This window comes from Gorilla gorilla, chromosome 9 (assembly GCF_029281585.2).
Source record: "Gorilla gorilla gorilla isolate KB3781 chromosome 9, NHGRI_mGorGor1-v2.1_pri, whole genome shotgun sequence".
Taxonomy (NCBI): Eukaryota; Metazoa; Chordata; class Mammalia; order Primates; family Hominidae; genus Gorilla; species Gorilla gorilla.
In genome coordinates, this window is record NC_073233.2 from 83,905,729 (window position 1) to 83,930,032 (window position 24,304).

Consider the following 24,304-nt stretch of genomic DNA (forward strand, 5'->3'; position numbering starts at 1 on the left):
CTCTTAGTTCTATTATGGTATGATAATGAATTTATAATGTAACAAATTTATAATGTAAAGTACTTTTAGTCCCTAAGGTAGTCTGATGTACGGGTTTCAGCAGAAGGAAAGTGTTGTAGTAGTATTCAAGGTACTTGGGTGGGACTGGGGCAAGAGGACACGGTCTCTAAAACTAATTAGGATTCTAGTTAGTTAGAGCATGACTCAGTAGTTGGTTGAAAATTACTGCTGTTTGATTTTTTTCCATGAGTTTGTTTTAGAGAACAGACATTCCTTGAGAAGCTCATTTTCTGTTGAGTACTATGCAAGTCATCGAGGACTCTCAGACTTTTTATGTGCTCTTTGCTCTTACTAGAAAACTGTGAAGAAACTAAGGTGGTACACGTGTGTCATATGCTTGGTACATTCGAGGCTCCCAAGTTAAAAAATTGTTATATGCTGGGCACAGTGGCACAAACCTGTAGTCCCAGTTACTTGGGAGGCTGAGGCATGAGGATTGCTCGAGCCCAGGAGTTTGAGGTCGGCCTGGGCAACATAGTGAGACCTCATCTTTTTTTTAAAAAATAATTGTTATATTAATGTTTAACAATAAAGTTATGAGACAGTACAGTAGACTGGTTAATGGTGGAAGATTGGGTGTCAAGCCAACCTGTTTACTAGCTGTATTACTTTGGAAGGATATCTCTTCAAAATCTCTGAGCCTTAGTTTCTTTATCTGTAAAAGGAATGCAATAGCATTTAAAAGGTGTTTAACATTGTTAGTGAATGAATGACTGTCATATATAAAGTACTATAGACAGTTCTGGACAGAAAAAAGTATATATATAAAAAATATATATAAATAGTTACCTATTTTTATAAGACTACCAAAGAAAAACAAATAGTCTGCTATGGTAGTTAAGGGTAGAGAATTCACTGAGGAATGGATCTCTGTAGTGGCACTTCTACCATAAGAAGGTAGTGCTTAGGTAATTAAGTGGAAACAGAAAGAAGAATGCGAAAATTTTTATTGGTAATTGAGGTTAAAGCCACCCTTAGAAGTCAGGGAATAGTCAAGGCATGGTCATTGTGATCATTTCAGCCCTTCTTCTCTAGCCAGATGAGATATTCCAGATTACGTGTTAAATGTTTTAGTGTATGAGTGCACACACGTGCACTTGTGCACTTTTAAAAGCATTTAGGAATACTGTATACCAAGAAGATCCTGTTTCCTTCCTCTTGGGGGAAGTTTAAAACTTTCTGGTGTATTACTCCCTGTTCTTAGCCCCTGAATCATCATTTATCACTTGATAGATAGTGGAAGAAATCTGGATAAGTTTAGAAAATGTAATTGTCTGTGACTTTTTGAAAGCTAGATGCTTATGTCTGATTATAAGATACCTGCATTTTTTCCTAGTAGTTGCTTCCACCTATATTACATAAATAGGGTGGTATATGAACAGTGTGGTTTTTCACCTTTTGCTTTTGCTGTTTAAAGCATTTTCCCCCTTAACCCATATTTAACTTCAGAGACTTATTATGTAACCCTGTCTTTTTCAATATCAACAACATACCCCATAAGAATGATTATACTATTTCATTTCCCTTTAGAATTAATAATGTTGTAAAATAGTACAACTATATTGCCTAGGAAATTGTTAATGAATAAAATGTATAACCACTGTACAGTGTGTTAAGTTTAAACCTCTGAAGCTAATTTTCATATCATGTAATAGACTCAAGTATTAATTCATCCTGTAGAAATGCTGGGAAAGAAAGCAATGGTTATTTGGACATAGTAAGAGTTCTTGCTTTAAGGTTTATATCAAATGTTAATCTCATCACATTAATTATTGGGAAATAGTTTAAAATACAGTTAGTAGATGAAGTTTCAAGTCTTGTTAATGTGTTTACATTTGCATAAAATTTATATAATTTAGATAAGTGGTTAATATTTTATGTACCACATATTTTTATAAAATATTCTTTGAAAATGATTTATTATTTTATGGTTATTTATAAGGTAAATAGTTATTTTCTTTTCCTCTGCTTTTGAATTTACAGCAAAAGATGATGGAAGCATTGCTGTTGCCCTTGGTTATACTGCACATCTAGTCTCCATGATTTCCTTTTTCCTACAAGTGCCCCTCAGATATCCTATAATTCATAAGGGGTCTAGATCAACAATCAAAGACAATATCAATGACAAACTGACGGAAAAGGAGAGAGAGTAAGTGTCTTTTTTTAAAAAAATGATTTTAACATCAAGCCAGTATAAAACGTGGGGTATAACAAAATACATAAAATGTAACCTAAATTATGACAACTTTTATATAACCTTTGTAGAGTGCTCCGTTCATTTAAATCAAATGTAGTTATTATGTGAAACTAGTTATTCATATAAATTTTAATGACTCAACCCCTGGGCTTCCAAGAATTGCTAATGGTGGCAAAAATTTACTTAAGTTTCATTTACTTTCTTCTTTACTTTTGTGAGGATAAGTGTCATATGATCTACAAATATTCACCTAGTACCTCTTGCCTGCCACTCAACAAGTAAAATGTTAAAAGATTTGTCAGAGATCTAACTAGGAAAAGATATAATGGCGGATTGAACATAGCTGAAAAGTGGATTAGTGAATTGGAAGATGGGTCAGCAGAAAATACAAGTGTCTCATATACATGTAATTTCAGGCACAGAGAGGCTGGAAAGATTGTGAGGTAAACACAAAATTTTAAGAGATAATGACTAAGAATTTTCAAATTTAACAAAAGACATGAAATTACAAATTCAAGAAGCACTAACAAAACAGAATGACAATAAAGAAAACATACCTGGGGAAATTAAACAGCTGAATATCAAAGAGAAAGTGAAAATGCTAAAAGCAACTAGAGAGAAAGACATGATAGCATGAAAAGATTGATAGTAAGACTGAAAGCTGATTTCTCAATGGAACAATGGAAGCCAGATGGTGATGCAGTGACATTTTAAAATACGGAAAAAACAGAACTGTCCACTTAGAATTCTATACCCAGTGAAAATATTATTCAAAAGTACAGGCAAAATAAAGATATTTCAGACCATCAAAACTGAGAAAATGTATCTCAGCAGACCTACAGTAAAGGAAATACTAAAGGAAGAATAAAAATAATTTCAAACAGAAACATGGAAATACAGTACAGAACAAAGAATAAGAGAAAGGAACAAAGAATAAGAGAAAGGATAAAGATGTATTTCTAAATTCATTTTGACTATAAATACTAATGTCTTCTTAAATATAACATGCATATACATAATAATATATGTAGGATTATAATGCATGGTTCTAACACAAAAAGTAAAAAGGGTTGAGTGGGGTTAAAGTGCTCAGAGATCTTAGCATTGTCTGGAAAATGGTAAAGGTACTAATTTATATCAGACTAATAAATATGCATATTGTACTTTTCTTTTTTTTGCCTTCAGCACTTTACATATGTAATATCACTCTCTCCTGTCCTGTTAGTCTTCCACTGTAAAGTCTGCTGCCAGATGAATGGGAGCTCCATTGTATGTTACTTGTTTCTTTTAAAAAAAAAATGATAGAGCTTTATTGTGAAAAATCATTTGATTGCTAATGTAATCCAATTATTTGGTTCCATTGTGTTTTTTTTGTTGTTGTTGTTTGTTTTTTTGAGATGGAGTCTTGCTCTGTTGCCAGGCTGGAGGGCAGTGGCGCAATCTCGGCTCACTGCAACCTCCACCTCCTGGGTTCAACAATTCTCCTGCCTCAGCCTCCCGAGTAGCTGGGAATACAGGCACGCACCAGCACGCCCAGCTAATTTTTGTATTTTTAGTAGAGACGAGGTTTCACCATGTTGGCCAGGATGGTCTCAATCTCTTGACCTCATGATCCACCCGCCTTGGCCTTCCAGAGTACTGGGATTACAGGCCATTGTGTGATTTTATAGCATTTTTTGCCATTGCTTTATTTATATTTATCCTTGTTTCTGTTCTCCTGCTGCTTTTAGGATCTTCTCTTTATACTTGACCTTTGGGAGTTTGATTGTTAAATGCTTTAAGGTAGTCTTCTTTAAGTTAAATCTGTGTGGTGTTCTGTAACCTTCTTGTACTTGAATATTGATATTTTTTCCTAGGTTTGGGAAGTTCTCTGTTATTATTCCTTTCTACTCCTGTCTCTTTCTCGACCTCCTCTTTAAGGCCAGTAACTCTTAGTTTTGCCCTTTGAGGCTATTTTCTAGTTCTGTAGGCATGCTTCATTCTTTTTTATTCTTTTTTCTTTTGTCTCCTCTGACTGAGCATTTTCAAATAGCCTGTCTTCAAGACCACTAATTCTATCTTCTTCTTGATCAATTCTGCTATTAAGAGACTTTGATGCATTCTTCAGTATTTCAGTTGCATTTTTCACCTCTAGAATATCCACTTGATTCTTTTTAATTATTTCAATCTCTTTATTAAATTTATCTGATAGAAGTCTGAATTCCTTCTCTGTATTATCTTGAATGTCTTTGTGTTTCCACAAAACAGCTATTTTGAATTCTCTGTCCAAAAGATCACATACCTCTGTTTCTCCAGAATTGGTCCCTGATGCCTTATTTAGTTAATTTGGGGAGGTCATGTTTTCCTTGATGGCCTTGATGCTTGTGGATGTTTGCCAGTGTCTGGGCATTGAAGAGTTTAGGTATTTACTATAGTCTCCACAGTGTGGGCTTGTTTATACCTGTCTTTCTTGGGAAGGCTTTCCAGGTTTTTGAAAGGACTTGGATGTTGTGATCTAAGCTGTATCTGCATTAGGGGGAACACTAAGCTCAGTAACACTGTGGTTCTTGCAGTCTTGTAGAGGTACCACTTGGTGGTCTTGGATAAGATCCAGAAGGGTTCTCTGGATTACCAGCCAGAGATTCCTGTTCTCTACCATTACTTTTTCTCAGTCTCTCTCTCTCTATGCTGAGCCATCTGGAGCTGGGAGTGGGGAGACACAATCACCCTCGTGGCCTCCACCACTGGGATTTCCCTGGTTCAGACCTGATGCCAGCATAGGACTGGGTCTTATCCTAGGCCCTGTGTAACCTCTACCTGGCTACCACCTATGTTTGCTCAAGACCCTGTGGCTCTACAATTAGCAGGTGGTGAAGCCAGCCAGGATTGTGTCCTTCCCTTCAGGGCAGCAAGTTTCCCCCAGCCCCTGAGCAGGTCCAGAGATGCTGTTTAGGAGGCAAAGACTGGAGTCCAAAACCCTAGAAATCTATCTGGTTCTCTATTCTGTTGTGGCTAAGCTGGTGCTTAAACTCTAAGACAAAGTCCTTCCCACTTTTCCCTCTCCTTATTATACGCAGAGGTTTCTCTTCACTTGGCCACCATCACCTAGACCCACGGTGGGTACTGTCAGGCTATCACTGATGTTCACTTAAGGCTCAAGGGCTCTTCAGTTAGCTTGTGGCAAATGCTGCCACACCTGGGAGTCACACTTCAGGGCAGAGGGCTCCCCTCTGGACCAGGACAGGTCCAGAAATGCCATCCAAGAGCCAAGGCCTGGAATCAGGGACCCCAGAAGCCCATTTGGTGCTCTACTCCACTGTGGCCAAGCTGGTACCTGAAAACAGCACATCTCAGAGTCTCACCCAAGGCCCACAGCTTACTGTCTGGCTATTACTCCTGGTTCTTCAGGGCCCAAGGGCTTTTTGGTCACAGGTGATGAATCCTGCCAGGACTTGGTCCTTCCTTTTAAGGCAACACATTCCCTTCTGGCCCAGCGTGTGTCTAGATATGTCATCTGGGAGCTAGGATCTGGAATGGGGGCCTCATGATTGCCCAGTGCCCTATCCTATTGTGGCTAAGCTGGTATCCAAGATGCAAGACAAAGTCTCCCTTCTCCTAACAAACAGAAAGAAGGAGTCTTTTTTTTTTTTTTTTGCTGCAGGCTGCGCTGCCTAAGGTTGGTGAAGGGGTGTCACAAGAACTTCCTTAGCCACCCCGGCTAGTGTCCCATGTCCATTGCCTCTAAGGCCAGCACTAGCACTAGGACTTACCTAGGAATTGCAGTCTTCACAGCCTAGACTGTCTTTCAAGATTATTTAGAACCCCAGAGCACCTTTTCCGTGGTAGAAAGTTTTGCCAAAACTCAAGTTCTAACCACTGGGATGGGCGATTCTCCTCTGACTAGGGCTGATCTAAATGCTGCCTCCATGGATGGGCATTGGCTGAGTTTAGTCCAGTTTTGTTTCCCACTGTGACGAGCAGCACTGAGTTGAATGCAAAGTACCACAATCGCTGTGCTCTCCCTCCCTCAAGAGCACAGATGCTCTGTATCTCATGGCCGCTGCCGAAGGAATGGGGAAGGGGCGGCGTCAGCAATTCAAGTCTGTCTTTCCTACCGTCTTCAATGCCTTTTTCAGCTATATGAAGTTAAAACCAGGTACTGTGATTGCTTACCTGATTTTTGGTTCTTATGTAGGTGCTTTTTTGTGTGTGTAGATGGTTGTTACATTGGTGTTCCTGCAAGGTTAGCAGGGGAACAATCGGTGAAAGCATCTATTCAGCCATCTTGCTTCACCCTCCTCATGGTGTTTTCTTATAATCCTTTTCATTTCTGTAAGGTTTGTAGTAATGTCCCCACTTTCATTTCTCATTTTACTGCATTTTCTTTCTTCTTTTTCATAGTTATTCTAGTTAAAGATTTGTCAATTTCTTTTCAAAGAAAAGACTTGTGGTTTTGTTGATTCTCTCTAGTGTTTTTTTGCTCTCCATTTTGTGTATCTCTGCTCTTTATTATCTCCTTCATTCTGCTAGCTTTGTGTTTTATTTTCTTTTTTCTCTAGTTTCTTAAAGATGGAAACTTAGGTTAATGAGATCTTTCTTTTATAATGTCAGTGTTTACACCTATAAAATAGTTTCCATACCCCATTCATTTTTGTATGTTATGTTTTTTTAAATTAAAGTCAAAGTATTTTCTAATTTCCCTGTGATTTCTTTATTGACCACTGGTTGTTTATGAGAGCATTCTTTGGCTGGGCGTAGTGGCTCATGCCTGTAATCCCAGCACTCTGGGAGGCCAAGGCAGGCAGATACTTTGAGGCCAGGAGTTTGATACCAGCCTAGACAACATGGCGAGACACTGTCTTTACAAAAAATACAAAAATTAGCTGAGCGTGGTGGTGTGCACCTGTAGTCCCAGCTACTCAAGAAGCTGAGGTGGGATAATTGATTAAGCCCAGGAGGCGAAGGCTGCAGTGAGCTGAGATTGCAGCACTGCATTCCAGCCTGGGTGACAGAGCAAGACCCTGTCTCAAACAAACAAAAAAAAAAGAGCATTAATTTTCACATATTTGTGAATTTTCTAGTTTTCCTTTCATTATTGAGTTCTCGTTTTATTCCACTGTGACAGAGAAGCAGAGATGATAGTTTTATGATTGTAATATTTTTTAAATTATGAAGACTTGTTTTGTGGCCTTATGTATTGTCTATCCTGGAGAACATTCCACATGCACTTGAGAAAAATGTGTATTCTGCTGTCATTAGATGCAGTGTTCTATTTATGTCTGTTAGATCTAGTTGGTTTACGATGTTCTCAAGTCCTCGATTTCCTTATTGATCTTCTGTCTAAATGTTCCATTTATGACTGAGAGTAGAGTATTGAATTCTTCAACTATTAGTGTAAAACTGTATATTTCTCCTTTCAATTCTGTCAACATTTGCTTCATATATTTTAGACCTCTGTTGTTTTGTGCACATATTTCTTGTTACGTCTGCCTGATGAATTGACCCTTTTATTGGTATATTTTTGCCGCTTATAACAACTTTTGACCAAAAGACTGTTTTATCTGATATTAGTATGACCACCCCAGCTCTCCTTTGGTTACTATTTGCATGGACTGTCTTTCCCATCTTTTCACTTTGAACCTTTTTATCTAGAATAAGTCTCTTGAAGATGGCATATAGTTGGAGCATGCCTTTTATGCATTCCTCCAATCTCTGCCTTTGGATTAGAGTTTTTAATCCACTTACACTTAGTTACTGGTAGGGAAAAACTTACTTATGCCACTTTGCTATTTGTTTTCTGTATGTCTTATGCTTTTTTTGTGTCTCATTTCCTTTATTACTGCCTTCTTTTGTGCTTAGTTGATATTTTTTGAGGTGTACCCTTTTGATTCCTTTCTCATTTCCTTTTCTGTGTATTTTATAGATTTTTTATGGTTATGATGGGATTTTAATTAACACCCTACATTTATAACATTCTAGTTTGAACTGATACCAGTTAGCTTCAGTAGCATATAAAAACTCTGTTTCTATACACCTCTCCTCCTCCCTCCCATCTTTATGTTGTTGTTGTCACAAATTGCATCATTATACATTGTGTGCCCATAATACTGTCTTTTTTATTTACATATGTAATTACCTTTTCTGGATTTTTATTTCTTTATACAGCTTCAAGTTACTATCTATGGTCCTTTAATTTCAGTTGAAGGCCTTAGCCTTCACTTTCTGGTTGCACTAAGCCTAGCTGTCAGCCAGAGGGGAAAGTATAGGCCCTTCAGGTTTTTTCTGAACATGCATCTTGTTTCGGGCATGAATGTAGCTTCTAAATTCCCCACTATACTTGGACACTTTTGAATGACCTAATTTCTCAAAGAAACTCTCTCCAGCTTTTCTTCCCAGGCTTTAGGCAATCTGTTTTATGTCTGAACTGTAATTTTTTTGCCCCACGTGGCTCTGGGTTGTTTGTTTGCCTTACTACTTGAACATTGTTAGCTGCTTTTCAGTTCTGAGTGAGTTCAGACTAGGTGAGGAACAAGGGAAAGTGACTTGCATTAGTCCTTCAGGTAGCCGCCAGACAAGTTAGAACAGACACACTTTGTTTTTAGAATAAGAATCTGATCTATTCCCTCAAGATCAAAAAATGAGGTGTCATACTGAGAGGGCAGGCTGTTGTCTTCAAGACCTATGCTGAGCTGGAGAGAAGGGTAGGGCCAAGGCAAGTCAAAAAGCTGCAAAACTTTCTTCCTGGTTTTGAGTTTCTTTTTTCTTGATTTAATGTTCAGACAATTGATATAAACCTTTGACTGTTTTCCGGGGTTTTGACAAAGTTGATTTTGACAATTTTTCTTGATTTTTTCTTTTTAGATGTTTCCCTGGAGGGATAGGTCTTTGGCTATATCTACTGTACCATTTTTGCTGACGTCATTTGGTTTGTTTAATGATGAAAAACATGGCTTATAAGGGATGAAGGGACGCCTAGATGATTTTAAGCAAAAGAGAATACCATGACCAGATATATACTTAAGAAAGATCACCTTGTAGTTCTCTGGAGACTGGGATATTTCCAACCAGCCTTCTCCTAGTGCCATAACGTTCAAATTAAGTGTCTTTCCAGATTTTTATCAAAATTTTTCATGATAATCAGACTTTAAAATTAGTTATCCAGGAAAATCACTTTGGGAGCTTGCAGGAAGGGTGTTCCTTGAGATGGTAAATATTCTTGCTCCAGATCAGTTGCACACTTTAATTTGTGAAGTAGCAACTTAATATGTGGGCAATTTCAAGTAGCATGCCCCAGTGTGAGTAGCAGCAGTGATTTATTGATTGATTGGTTGATTTTCTCAAGTGATCTGGTAAGGCCAGCTGGTTTTAGGTGATTATGTTATCCCTTTTTTCCTTGGCAGCCAGAGGAACCACAGGAATTGCATTTTGGTGAATGAATTTTATATTCTTCCTCTATCTTCCTCCTTTTGCTGAAACACAAATTGTATTTTGTTGATTTTGATATATACATTTTGGGCATTTTAATATTGATAAAAATGAGATGCATCTTATAATTAATGGGCATGTTGTATTATAATTGATAGTACTTTTCTTAGTGTTACGTAAGTTAATGATGCATTTTACAATTGATGCTGTCTTAGATTTTAGGAACTCTTAAATGTTTTAGCTGGTTTTATGCATTTTTGTGAAGTACTTCAAATCCTTTTTGGAATAACATGGATGTATAAATAAATATATAAATAGAAATATGTTTAGTGATTATGCTTATGCCTTAGTTATTCTTAGCCTGGATCACTGAAAGAGCAGATTAGACATGGTTTTTCTTTCTCTTGTTTTCAATTTTGATGTAAACCTTTCCAGGACATTAGATGGAGTCAGATCTTCATGGGAGATGGCAAGTAGAAATTGAATGACTCATTGGATAAATTATAATTAATGTAATGGCCCTAGGAATTTTCAGCCTCTCCCCTCTCTGATTATCTGTCTCATCTGGCTATTGGCACTTGAGATGTTAAAGTTCAAAGCTCTATTTAGCCAGTTTTGCTGGAAGAGAAAAAGACCGATTTCTTTTCTTCGTCTGGCCAGTTTGAAACACAGGCCTGGACTGATGCCTTGTCTAAACCATTACTTGTGCACCTGCATACTGTAAAGGGAAACTCTGAAATCTTTGCTGCGTTTCACTGTGAGGCTCAGACCACAAAACATGAGGAATGTAACCAGAGTCCAGCTGCAGTGTTCCTCCACCCCCCACTTCTTTCACTGAGGACTGAAAAGTATGTTTTAAAGTGATTTTTGGAATGAAATTTATTAGTCATTGTTATTGTGCTACTTAACTGTCTGGTAGATAATAAATTCAGAATGGATTAGTGAAACAAGCCATGAGTTAGGACCTAGCTGATCAGAGCATATGGCTTTTTCAAGGCCTTAAAAGATATCTGAAGTTTGTTTTATTCTCAGGAGGAGAAACGGGGTGGTATAATTGGCAGGCACTTTTGAAACTTTCTGGCCTGCTCACAACAATACTGTTATAAATCTCTAAAAGATGGTCAGCCATTTTTCTGTTGTAGAATTATTGGAACTTAGAGAAATGGTAATGCTGTTTCCTTTATTTTGTGTACTTATGTTTGTTCCTATGGAGGATCCTGACCTTACCAAAACCCCAAGAGTTGCCCTTTTTACCTGATTGATTCTGATTTCTTTTCAAGACAGAATTTCTAAAGTATAAAGAAATTGTGATGTGTTCAGAATCAGATAATATTGGGCCAAGATCATAGTCATTGCATGTGGACCTGATTCTCATTAGAGTGGAATGGTCTAACACCTTTTTTGTGACTAGGTGCATAAGGTGGTCATATATCCTATGTATAAAGAGATTGGCCAAACAGGTCCCCAGGTCTTATGACCTGCGTTTTTTATTATTCTTGCAGCCACATAGACAGGTCAAGAGGTTTATGGACCTTCCTGTTCTGCATAGCTAGTTTGCATTTTGCCAAGAGGGAAGAGACAAAGGAGTTTGCAGAGTAGCAGTGAGCAGGCTGATTCCTTATCTCTGTATTCCCTCAGCCTACCTCTTGGCTGAGCAACACTAACTTGATAAATAAATGAATGAAAATGTCTTTCTGATGGCCTCTTCTTGAAGCAATTAGAATACCTTGAGCTTTATTTGTGTAAGTAATAAGTTTTCTGTAGAAATAGTGAGTGGCACCCAGAATTTTGTTGGTAAAAAGCTTATATTGAAAACATAAATGAAAATTCCAGAACTCTAGTTTTCAGACTGCTGTAATTCTGACTCCTCATTTCTATTATTACCTGCTTCAGGCATACTTAAACACCTGTTGACAACATCTTATATTAAGAATTACATATTCCTTCCTATAAAAATTCTCAGCTTCTGTTTGTTAATCAAGCTATTTTAGTGCAGAGAGTTCAGAAATGATTGTTGTTTTCACTAGATTAGCATCTGTTTGCTTTCATGGCATCCAATTAAATCCGATGGCCTTCTTCCAGAAATGGGGAATTTTCATATCATGCTTAGGCTTAAATGCTATGGCCTTCATTTCCAACTCTCTTCTGTGTATCCTATAAATTAGAACATTTCTTATAACCTTTCATCTTCATTTTATTATAGGTTGCTCAGATGTTGGCATTTAGAGCACTCAGTAGACCCAGACCCTAAACCTTTAAATTGGATGATAAATACATTGACTTGAGGCAGTGGAAAAGAGTGGACCAAATGCTTTGGTTTTCTATTTTCCTTGCTATGCAACTTTAAAGTATAATTAAGCAAATATTTTTCAGGGTGACTAGTACTACTGAAATGAATGAAATTGTTAGTTCTTTTGGATTTTCCACTTGATTACAGGAATTTGACCTAACTTGAAATATCTCTGTTCATGTGAAAACTTTCCCAAATGTCTGTAGTCCAATTCTCTATAATTACCTAACAGTACACCATGGAACAGAAATAAAGATGAAAAAAAAAAGTCCATGCAGAATTGTAGACTTACTGTGTTTTAGAACCAGTCGGAATATTATTACATCATCTGATTGAACCCTTCATTTCACAAATGGAGAAACAGGTTGAAAGATGAAGTGAGGTCATACAAGTTAACTAAGCATTCATTTTGATATGCCCCCCTGAGGAGAGGCAAGCCCAGAAGATGAAGTGCTAATTATTAAGTTTTGTACTTGTAAAGCAAACATATAGGAGATGGAAGAAGTATTTTTATCAAAATGGGTCTACACTGGAGCCTGAAATACTCCCTCTTCCTGATTTAGGGAAAGCACTCTGTAAAGAATGCAGAAATGTGAATCTCTGAATATTAAGCAGTTACTCTGTTACTTTCTCACTGAAAATGTTAATTATTCACATCACATTTATTAGTTAGTTCGTTCGACATTTGTTTTTTCTCTAAAAGGTACGGTGCAAAATGCATCTCTTTTTTTCTCTCTTGCCTCCAATTTAAACTTGACAAAATTTTTGGTTTTTATTTCCAATTATTTTGGACTTTGGGGTCATGTTGGCTTCTCTCTTATTGCTGAGTGACTGTGGCAATGTTCTCCTCTCTGAGTCTTGGTTCTCCTGGCTTAGTACCTATGTCACTATGCCACTAGGTTATTGTAAGGATTAAATAAGCACAGTGCTTGGCATACAGAAAATGCTTAACAAAATTTTGCAACTACTATTATGTATACGTTGAGCTTTGTAATAGGAATCCTAGGCATGTAAGTTTTTATTCTGTGTGCTAGATAGAAGATGGGCCTAATAAAGGGTAAGGAATATTAAAAATGTAATCCAGTGGGAAAGTACTGTATTTTCTTTTTAATAGTGTTGTGAGGTACATCATCTTTAAGTCAATGGTCTAAGTGCAGAGGACTAGTGAAGTTCCCCATAATGCAGGGGTAAAAACTGGTGTAGGTCCGAAGGCTTGTCTGTTTACAGGCATACCTCATTTTTTTGCATTTTACATTATTGTGCTTCATAGAGACTGTATTTTTTACAAATTGAAGGTTTGTGGTAACCTTGCATCAAGCAAGTCTGTCAGTGGTATTTTTCCAACAGCATGTGCTCACTTTGTGTCTCCGTCACATTTTATTAACTTTCACAATATTTCAAGCTTTTCATTATTATTATATCTATTATGGTGACCTATAATCAGTGATCTTTCATGTTATTGTTGTAATTATTTTGGGACAATACAAACCACACCCATATAAGATGGCAAACTTAATCAATGTTGTGTGTATTCTGACTGCTCCACTGACCAGCTCTTCCCCCATCTCTCTCCCTCTCCTCAAACCTCCATAGTCCCTGAGACACAACATTATTGAAACTAGACCAATTAATATAGCCCTATAATGGCCTCTAAGTGTTCAAGTGAAAGGAAGAGTTCCAATATCTCATTTTAAATTAAAAGCTAGGAATGATTGAGCTTAATGAGGAAAGAATGTGAAAAGCTGAGATGGGCTGAAAGCTAGGCCTCTTGTGTGAAAGAGCCAAGTTGTAAATTCAAAGGAAAAGTCCTTGAAAGAAATTAAAAGTGCTACTCCAGTGAACATACAAATGATAAGAAAGTGAAAAGACGTATTGCTGATATGGATACAGTTTTAGTGGTCTGGATAAAAAAGTCAAACCAGCCACAACATTCCCATAAGCCAAAGCCTAATCCAGAGCAACGACCTAACTTTCTTCAGTTATTTGAAATCTGAGAGACATGAGGAAGCTGCAGGAGAAAAGTTGGAAGCTACAGAGGTTGGTTAATGAGGTTTAAGGAAAGAAGCCATCCCTAGAACACAGAAGTACAAGGTGAAGCAGGAAGTGCTGATAGAGAAGCTGCAGCAAGTTATCCAGAAGATCTAGCTAAGAGTATTGATGAAGGTGGCTACACTAAACAACAGATTTTCAAGGTAGACAAAAATAGCCTTCTGTTGGAAGAAAATGCCATCTAGGACTTTGATAGCTGGAAAGGAGGAGTCAATGCCTGACTGCAAAGATTCAAAGGAAAAGCTGACTCTTTTATTAGGGGCTAATACAGCTGCTAACTTTAAGCTAATGCTCAGTGACCATTCTGAAAATCCTGGGGCCCTTAAGAATGATGCTAACTATACTCTGTGTTCTATAAATGTAACATCAAATCCTATATGACAGCACATCTGTTTACAACATGGTTTATTGAATATTTTAAGGCTCCTGTTGAGACCTACAGCTCAGAAAAAAATATTCCTTTCAAAATATTACTGTTCATTGAAAACACACCTGGTTACCCACGAGCACTGATGGAAATTGTCTTCATGCCTGCTAACATGGTATCCATTCTGCAACCCATGGATGACTTTTAAGTCTTCTTATTTAAGAAACACATTTCATCACATTTCATAAGACTGTAGCTGCCATACATAGTGATTCCTCTGATGGATCTGGGCAAAATCAGTGGAAAACTTTCTGGACAGTATTCACCATTCTAAATGCGATTCAGAATATTCATGATTCATGGGAGGAGATAAAAATATCAGCATTAACAGAAGTTTGGAAGAAGTTGATTCCAACCCTCATGGATGATTTTGAAGGGTTCAAGACTTCAGTGGAAGAAATAACTATTTCATGATAAAAGTTTAATGATGAGGAGTTGCATCTTATGGATGAGCAAAGAAAGTGGTTCCTTGAGATGGAACCTAATTCTAGTGAAGATGATGTAAAAAAAAGGATTTAGAATGTTACGTAAACTTAGTTGACAAGGAAGTGGCAGGGTTTGAGAGGAAGGATTGACTCCAATTGTAAAAGAAGTTCTACTGTGGGTAAATGCTGTCAAACAGCATTGCATGCTACATGAAAGGCAAAGTCAATTGATGCCAAAAACTTCATTGTCTTATTTTAAGAAATTGTCACAGCCACTCCAACCTTCAGCAACCACCACCCTGATTAGTCAACAGCTATTGCCAAGTAGGCAAGACCCTCCACCAGCAAAAACATTATGACTCTCTGAAGGCTCAGATGATCATTAGCATTTTTTAACAATAATATGTTTTTAAACTAAGATACGTACGTTGTTTTAAACTATATATTTTGTATTTTCTTTAATTTTTTCCATGAACACATGTTCAAAGATATTTTTAAAACATAATGCTATTTTCATATATACTGGGAAACAAAAAAAAACTGTGTGAGTCACTCTTTATTGAGATACTCACTTTATTTATTTTTATTTTTTTTTGTAGAGACAGGGTGCCGCTATGTTGACCAGGCTGATCTCAAACTCCTGGCCTCAAGCGATACTTCTCTCTCGCCCTCCCAAAATGCTGGGATTACAGCTGTAAGCCACAACACCCGGCCAAGATACTAACTTCTCTGCAGTGGTTTGGGACCAAACCCACAATATATCCAGTGTATGTCTGTACTTCAAATAGGGCGAGAGTTTACTGTCTACAGTCTGCTAAGTAGTCACGTAAGCACGTGTGCCTTGGAAGATACAGGTTAGTGAATGCTGAAGCCCTTATTCTTACAAGGAATGCAGAGCATTTTCAAACTAAATAGTTCTCAGCCTGGCCCACTATTTACTTTTTTAGTCATATCCCCAGGTTCCTTCCCAGTTCGTAACCTATGCTTCAGTCAGACTGAACAATTGGTTGTTTTCCAAACACATCACAGGATTTCCTACCTTGATACTCATTGTCCATGCTATTCTGTTTGTCTGGAATGTCCTCCCTAGCCATCTCTAGCATCAAAACTGTGCTTGTACATGAAGCCCTCCCTTATTATCAAAACTTTCATCGTAAGCTCTTTCTTGATTTCCCATAGTTTGGTAAACTGTAATTCTTTTGGATTCCTGTGAACTATTCTCTCTATATAGTATCACAGAAATGAAGTTCTTTATATGTACTTTAATTTAATAACAGCCCAACTCAATGATGCACGTAGTGTATTTGAGTTATTTATCCTTGTCTGAAATATTTTCAGGGTAGAAACTGCATCTTACTTGGTGTCAGACTTCCCTGACTTGCAGAGAGGCTTGTATTTTGTAGACACTCAATAAATATTTCTCAAATTAGGAGAGTAAAAGGAACATTCAGTTTTTGCAAATTCTATTAGGTAATCTGACACTCTACTCTGTGGCCCATTGTTTTAACTCTGGATGCTCTGGCCAGGACAATCATTATTTCATAGAGTCCCTTGGGACTGTGGCAAGCTATTAACTTCTGTGCTGTTGTAATCCAAGGCACAGGCATCAGCACTCATGGGGTTATGTTCAGGGGTGTGAGCAAAGAACATGTTTTAAAATAAGGAATCCCCACGGAAATTCAGGCAGTAAAGATCAACAAAATAAAAATGCAGAAGGTGGCTGCTGGGTGAGACAGGAAATGAACACCTTGTGAAGATTAGGCATTCCGCTGAGAGAGGAGAAATGTGGAAAATGAGTCAAGAGAAATTGTGCAGCTATTTCATCACTGACACTTGGAGATATATTGTTGTGTGTGTTGTTTTTAATGAAGTGTGCTTTTATAGTGCTGATGTTATTATCTGGATGAGGAAGTCTTCTCTAGTATTATTGTCATCTCAGCTTTCTGTAACCAACTAAATTAAAATACAGTAATGTAATGGGACAGTGGGATAAGAAAGAAAACCAGATGACTCTGACATGTGACCCCAACCTGAACTTACTGCTTTTCTAGTTTTCGGTATACTCAAATAAAAATAGAGTCCAGTGTAATGCTTGCAGGGGCTGGGGGGACTGGACAGAGGAATAATATATTTAGTTAATAGTGGGGTATGTCCCGCGTTCAATACTGTTACATTATTAGTATATGTGAAATCAGTGTGTCTCAACAGGACTACCAACACATCAGTGAGCGTGCCAGTAGTTCATGGACTATTTGAAGTCCATTATTATTTATCATAGGACAGCATAGATGCTTTGTGTTCTGATATGAAGTAATCATTGAATTTAATAAATAAAGCTTTATTTTATTGGTGTTGCATGAAAGTAGCTCTGTTCTTTTCTTTAATTCTTGTATGTTTGAATTTTTTGGTAAGCAAAGAATGGGAGAATGAGGGTAATTATATCAAGCCAGAGAGTTTGCAGTAGGTAATTTGGGGGAATATTTTGGTTTCCTGACAAAAATGAATGGAAGGAAAGAGTAAAAATTATTTTTAGGTAGATGTGAAATTATTTTAACTTCCAAAAGCATCTCATAATAGTTCTCTAGACAGTTTTCTAAGGATAATAACATTTATGTCCTGGGTAATGGTATCATTATAAAACAAATTTATGTCACTCTTTAATCCAGATAGTTTTAACTACCATATTTTTATACCTCTCTTTTGGATGATTTACAGTTATTAAGGATGATCACCAAAAGTAGTTTCTGAATCAGATTAAATGATCAATTAGTTTTTAATAGTTGCTTTTCTTCTCTAATTCATTGAAAATGAAAAACTGATATAACATTTAATTCATATATAGTTAAATCATAAGAGATTTCAGTTGTAAGAGGGGACATCGCAAGAAAGCCAACCATGTTTATTGAGCACTAGGACATACTAGTCACTGCACAAGATGCTAGAATTAGGTAAAGTTACCTGGCTCTGAACTGGCATTAGGATGCACAGCAAGTCAGCAGAGTCATTCTCCACATAATAAGACCCATGCTAGAGATCAGCACAGGGTTGGGTTGCAGGTAGTCAGCAGAGGCATGCTTGATGAGATGGCCCCTAAGCATCTGAGCTGCTGAGTATGGAATAGGATTAGGAGTTGTCCAAGTGACCCAGATGTAATGAAACACGTACACTGGCACAAAGCAGATAATACACCTTTCCATGGACCAAAGCCTCCACTTTCTCACCTTGCCTCATAAGTGAATTCACTTTACACTGCTGAACAGTTAACACTGAGGCATGTATAAGAGAAGAGTATGTTTATAATTTAATATTTAGTCTAAGTATAAATTAAACTTACCTTCAAAGATGATTAGCTTTAAGTGGTTAATATTAAAATACATTTATTCAAAGGATAGAAACCTATCTATAAAGTATTTTTGATCATGGATTGGTTGTAATAAATATATGACTAATTTGATTTAAACAGAGTTTCTTCCACATGTAACTATCTAACAGAGATAAGCCATGTTGGCTTTTAAATAATAAAGCTTGTATATTCTAAATTAGGAAAGGAAAAATCATGGCTTTCCTGTTTCACTCTTCTGAAAGAACTTTGGCATCAGATACACCTTGAACCAGTTTATTCCACCTCTCTAGCCTCAGAATACTCTTTTGGAAAGCAAAAATAATGGCTTCACAGAAAGGTGGAGAAGAATAGAGAGAATTTATATAAAATGACCTTTGCATATAATAGTCACTCAGTAAATATTTGTATACTGATAAATGAACCTAGTAGTCACAATATTAATTTTTCTCTTCTAGTTGAATTTGTCTTATATTATTCCAGTAGAAATGAGACTCATAAGTTTTTAGAATTTGAAAAATCCTTGGCTTTGAATTTAGAAAGGATTTCTTAACTAAATCACAGAAACAAGACCATATTGTGAGAAATGGTCTATAAGTTTGATTTAAGAAAAAAAAAAACCTTGTCTATAATTCATAGCTTTTAGATTAACCAAATGTCAGGATCCAGAATATATATTTTTAAAACCTTTATTTATAAACAAGTAAAGGAGCAATCAACCTAATAAAAATATGGACATAATATATGAAGAAGCTGTTACAGAAGAACAAACCCTAGATGTTTAATAACATAAGAAAAATACTCAGCCTCACTAATAATCAGGAAATGCATGTTAAAACCAGAAGGAGATGCCATTTTATATCCATCAAACTGGCAAAAATTAGAATGTCTATTTAGTACCAGATTTAGTGAGCACATAGAGGAAGAGAAACTCTCATCCTTTGCTTGTGAGAGTTTCAGTTCATCAGAAAGCAGTTTAACAATACAGTTAAATCTGCAGGAACCCCACTCAACCTAAGAACCTCAATCCTGGTTATATACTAGACTGTTGAGTAGCTCTTACATATATGCATCCTACAAATATTTATTATGTCTGTATTATACAGATATTTAAACCTTATATCTTAATTACCATTATTGTGTTTTGGAATTATTCATAATTATATAGCTAATATTTAATTGTTTTAAGAGCCTCTGTCCTCTTGTACTATCCCTTTCAGAGCCGTTATTTCTGTGCAACATTATTTTCTGTCTATTTCTATTTTTTTGAAACAAGGTCTCACTCTGTCACTCAGGCTGGAATGCAGTAGTGTAGTCATAGCAGCTTTGACCTCCTGGTCTCAAGCAATCCTCCCACCTCAGCCTCCCGAATACCTGGGATTATAGTCTTATGCCAGCATGCCCAGCTATTTTTTCTAATTGTATTTTTTTGTAGAGATGAATTGTCCCTGTGTTGCCCAGGCTGGTCCTGAACTCCTGGGCTAAAGTGATTCTCCTGCCTTGGCCTCCCAAAGTGCTGGGATTACAGTCGTGAGCTACCTGCACCTGGCCCATTATTTTATTTAACGTTTTTTTAAAGGCTACTTTTTTAAAGTCTAGGATACATGTTTCTCTGTACCTAGCTTCTTTCTTTTTATTAATATAAGGTCAATGTGGGTGGTTACTTTTTTCTTATAATTCATGTCATTTTCATACACCAGTTCTGGCTTCTTGATTGGTTTTAATTTTATAGTAGCAGTTTGCCATATTTCCTTTTGAACAAAGACTGGTGTTAATAATGCCTAGAATTTTGAGTGCTATTCATTTATATTATTGGAAACCTTTAAAAAGACTTACAAAAGCATTAATTCTTCCCATGATGCTCATTAGTTACTCCCATTAATATAAATGATGGCTCCCAGGTTCATGATGTGGAGAGTCTAGTGATGAAATACTAGAAGTGTTAACTGTAGTTAGTTATGGGAATTTACTGTTGTAAATTAATTAAACACACCAATAAGCAACAGAAGCTTTTTATTATTTTAATTTGTATAAATATAAGGTTGGTAAGCTAATGAGAAGTGGCAGGTCTCTTGGAGTTGATTGACACCTATACTTAAACTCTTTTAAATGTGTAGATGACGAATTTATTGAGACAACTTCTGGTGTAAGATGTTCCATACAGCGAATATTTAGTTTTGAGTGTGTAGTGCACAATTTTGTCATTTCCAGCTTTAAAAACTTAGTTACTAGGGGAAAAACTTTTTAGAAGCCACCTCCTAATGTTGAATTTGCTGAGTCATGTTCTGTGTGAGAGATATAAGAATTTTGTATTATATTCTGGTTTCTGTATTGGTGGTTTCTGTATAAATCACAAAATGGGAGGTTCATAGTTGCTTAGAAGGAATTTGGTAAATAGCATGTTATTTCACTCAGCAATTTCTATGAGAAAATGATAGATAGTATTCCGTTCTAAGATGATGCAGTTTGGTTTAAAGAAATTTCCTTTTCTATTTTTGTATTATTTTAATTGGAAACTGCCCTGTTTTGTAGTATGCAATTTGGAATAGACACTTAACTCAGTTTTGTATTATTAAATACTAATTCAAAATCAAGAGTCACAGTCTCAGAATGATAAATATACAAATGAACCTGTTCACCTATTCATGCATTCATTAAATGTTTAATTAGTACATAGTATGTGACAGGTATTGTTCTATTGATAGATCTTTGTGATTTAGTAAAGAACAGTAACAACAATTAAAAATGTTCTGTCTTTAAAAGAAATGGACAGTTTAAAGTAAATTCTGTAAATACTGCTGAATATCTACCATATGAATAGACTTCATGCCATATATTTTTATGAAACAGACTAAGAAAGTGAGCATACTATCAGCTTATTATCTAGTTTCAGAGATAACAAAAATCGCCTTGTTTCATGCCTTTTATTTAATAACACTCCTTTCTTTTCCTGGCATGCCCTTGTCTCATGAGTAAATACATTGCAAGATTCATTAGGTATCCCAAGGGGTAGAAAGAAGTACAATCTGATTTTAAGCAAAAATAAGGTTGGTTCATAGGTGGTTTGGGACCTGGCTCAAGTGTCAATTTGTCATTAAGAGTAAAGGCTTGATAACTGACTGGAAAGTGCTTTTTAAAGTTTCAGGATCAACTTAAAATTTACTTTGCTCAGAATATCTATTTAATGTTTAGTTCTCACTCCTGCAAAAATATACTAAATCAGGATCTAGTTGTTTGACAAAACTGAAGCAAAGGAACAGTGAGTAGTGTTTATCCTCTCAACTAGCCAATGAAATGAAAGGTTAAAATGTTAAATTAGGCTGGGCACGGCAGCTCATGCCTGTAATCTGAACACTTTGGGAGGCCAAGGCTGGAGGATCACTTGAGCCCAGGAGTTTGAGACTTCAGCCTAGGCAACATACTGAAACCCCATCCCTAAAAAAATAGAAAGATTAACCAAGTGTGATGGCACCCAGCTACTCAGGAGTCTGAGGTGGGAGGATCACTTGAGCCCAGGAGGTCAAGGCTGCAGTGAGCCATGATCCTGCCACTACCCCACTTCAACTTGTGCAACAGAGTGAGACCCTGTCTCAAAAAAAAAAGAAAATTAAATTAGAAATACCATGCATGATTCATTGTCATGCGTTTCAAATGTGGATGTGCATAAAAGAAGGTATGGGACATGGAAAATGGTTGAGAGGTGTCAACATATATCTAAGGGGAATTCTAGGAATAAAGATTAGAGGACATGGCAAGAAAGAAATATTCAAAACATGGTGGCTGAGTTAAAAAAAAAACACAGACAATATTAAGAACAAAAAAAGGAGACACATGTGCCACACAGATTGAAAACTCATAAGAACATACTGTGAACAGTTTTTAAAAGGTAGGTGGAATAGTCTTTTTTAGAAAAAAATATAAAATAACAAAATTGATCCAAAAAGAAATGGGAAAACTGAATAGGAGCTGCTTCCAGAGTATAGTAGCATAGATATCTTGACCAACACTGAAACTGCTTGAGAAAAACAAATTCTTTAATTATATTTATTAGTTCACAAGAACATAAAGAATACATAGGTCAAAAACTGAGTAAAGGCAAGAACCTAAAGAAATGAGGTAAACACTGAAGCCAGCTTTTTCCTTGAAGGCATTTAATAAACTGAATAAGTGTGAATTTGATAAAACAACCTGAACAGGACAATAGAAGAAAACAAAAGTTATAGACAAATATCTTTCATACTAAGTTGCCACTTTTGTATGAAAGACATACAAAACAAAACATATGCAAGCTGAATCTGGCAATTCAGGAATGAGTCAATGGCTCAGCATTTAAAAAGCTTTCCACATAACTCACCCATTAACAGATTAAGAAAAATATCATATCATTTCAATAGATACAAAAAAAGCATTCAATAAAATTGGATACTTATTTAGAAAGGCAATATATGTTTTGATTAGGAACATACATTCTCAGCAGGGTGCAGTGGCTCACGCCTGTAATCCCAGCACTTTGGGAGGTTGCAGCGGGCAGGTTGCTTGATCCCAGGAGTTAGAGACCAGCCTGGGCAACATTTCAAGACTTTGTCTTTCCAAAAAAAAAAAAAAAAAAAATCAGCTGGGCCTGGTGGCATACCTGTAAGTCCCAGCTACTCAAGAGGCTGAGGTGGGAGAATCACTTGAGCCTGGGAGGCTGAGACTGCAGTGAGCTGTGTTCACACCACTACACTCCAGACTGGGTGAAAGAGCAAGACCCTGTCGCAAAGAAAGGGGTGGTGGGGGCGGGTACTTAAATTCTGGAACCAGATAATGAGAGTTTGAATCCAGACTGTTATTTAGTGTAAATGGTAGGCAGAATTTGAAACGGCACTCAAGATTCTCACTATCCTGGTGTACATGTCCCTATAAATGTCTTCCCCTTCAGTGTGGGCAAGACTTTTGAATATATAGTCGGCCCTCTCAATCTGCAGATTCAACCAGCCACGGATAGAAAATATTTAGACAAAAACAAACAAAAGAGCAATACAAAAATTTAAAAAATACAGATTTTTTTTTATTTTCAAAGTATTTAGGAATTCTTTAATTAGAAAAATAAAGGCAATGGGATTATCTATTGGTTCTAGAAGTACCCATGAATTAAATCACTTACATCTCCCACTTACAAAACAAAACCTTAAATCACATTGCTGTTAAGCTTTCATACAGTAAGAAATAAGACCAAGCTATGCTGGAGTACAAAAACCTGAAATTGTGAGCATGAAAATAATTTATTGATTAGACATCTTGCTTACTCAAGCATTAGGTCTACTGGAGATAGAATTAACACAGCTCATGAAAAAGGAAAAAAATTCCATTCAGCACCTGCTTCCTTTCAAATTTCCTGGGGACATGGTTTATGGGAAAAAAAAATACAAATTGCAAAAAAAATACAAATTTAAAAACAACAGACATAACTATTTACATAGCATTTGCATTGTATTAGGTATTAGAAGTAATTTAGAGATAATTTAAAGTATACAGGACTTATGTACATAAGTTATATTTGTAGGTTATATTAAAATATAAATTTCATTATCAGGGGCTTGAGCTTACTTGGATTTTGGCATCCACAAGGGTCCTGGAATCAATCCTCCACAGATACTGAGAGATGAATGTAATAGAATTTTCCTCCCATGATTAAGGTTCCCAACCATTTGACTTTGAGTTAATATAAAGCAAAATTATCTGTGTAGGCTTGGCCTAATCAAGTGAACCCTTGAGAGCCAAGAAGCAGTAGCAGATGCTCTTCTGCTAGCCCACAAGAAAGCAAACAGAACTCATGGAGGGAGCCATGTGGCTAGGACCTGAGGGTGGCTCCTAAGAACTGGGAGTGAAATATGGCTGACAGCTAGCAAGGAACTAGCTCAGCCCTACCACCACAAGGAACTCAATTCTGCCAACAACCTGAATGAGCTTGGAAGATGACCCTGAGCTACACATGAGAAGCCTGGCCAACATCTTGATTTTAGACTTCTTAGATCCTGAGCAGAGAGCTCATTTATACTGTGCCTAGATTTCTGACCTACAGAAACCATGAGATAGTAAATGAGTGTTTTAAGCTGCTAAGCTTGTTTTA

At 36.6% G+C, this 24,304-nt stretch overlaps 1 protein-coding gene across 3 annotated transcripts in view; it reads left to right on the top strand.

Annotated features, from left to right (window-relative positions):
- The window catches only part of UVRAG (UV radiation resistance associated), a 328,574-nt gene that overhangs the window by 200,777 nt on the left and 103,493 nt on the right, over positions 1-24,304 (top strand). For all 3 annotated transcript variants that reach the window (XM_004051837.5, XM_055356832.2, XM_055356831.2), the window contains exon 12: positions 2,044-2,209. In XM_004051837.5, coding sequence (XP_004051885.1) covers positions 2,044-2,209 — 166 coding nt within the window. The remainder of the gene's footprint in view (positions 1-2,043; positions 2,210-24,304) is intronic.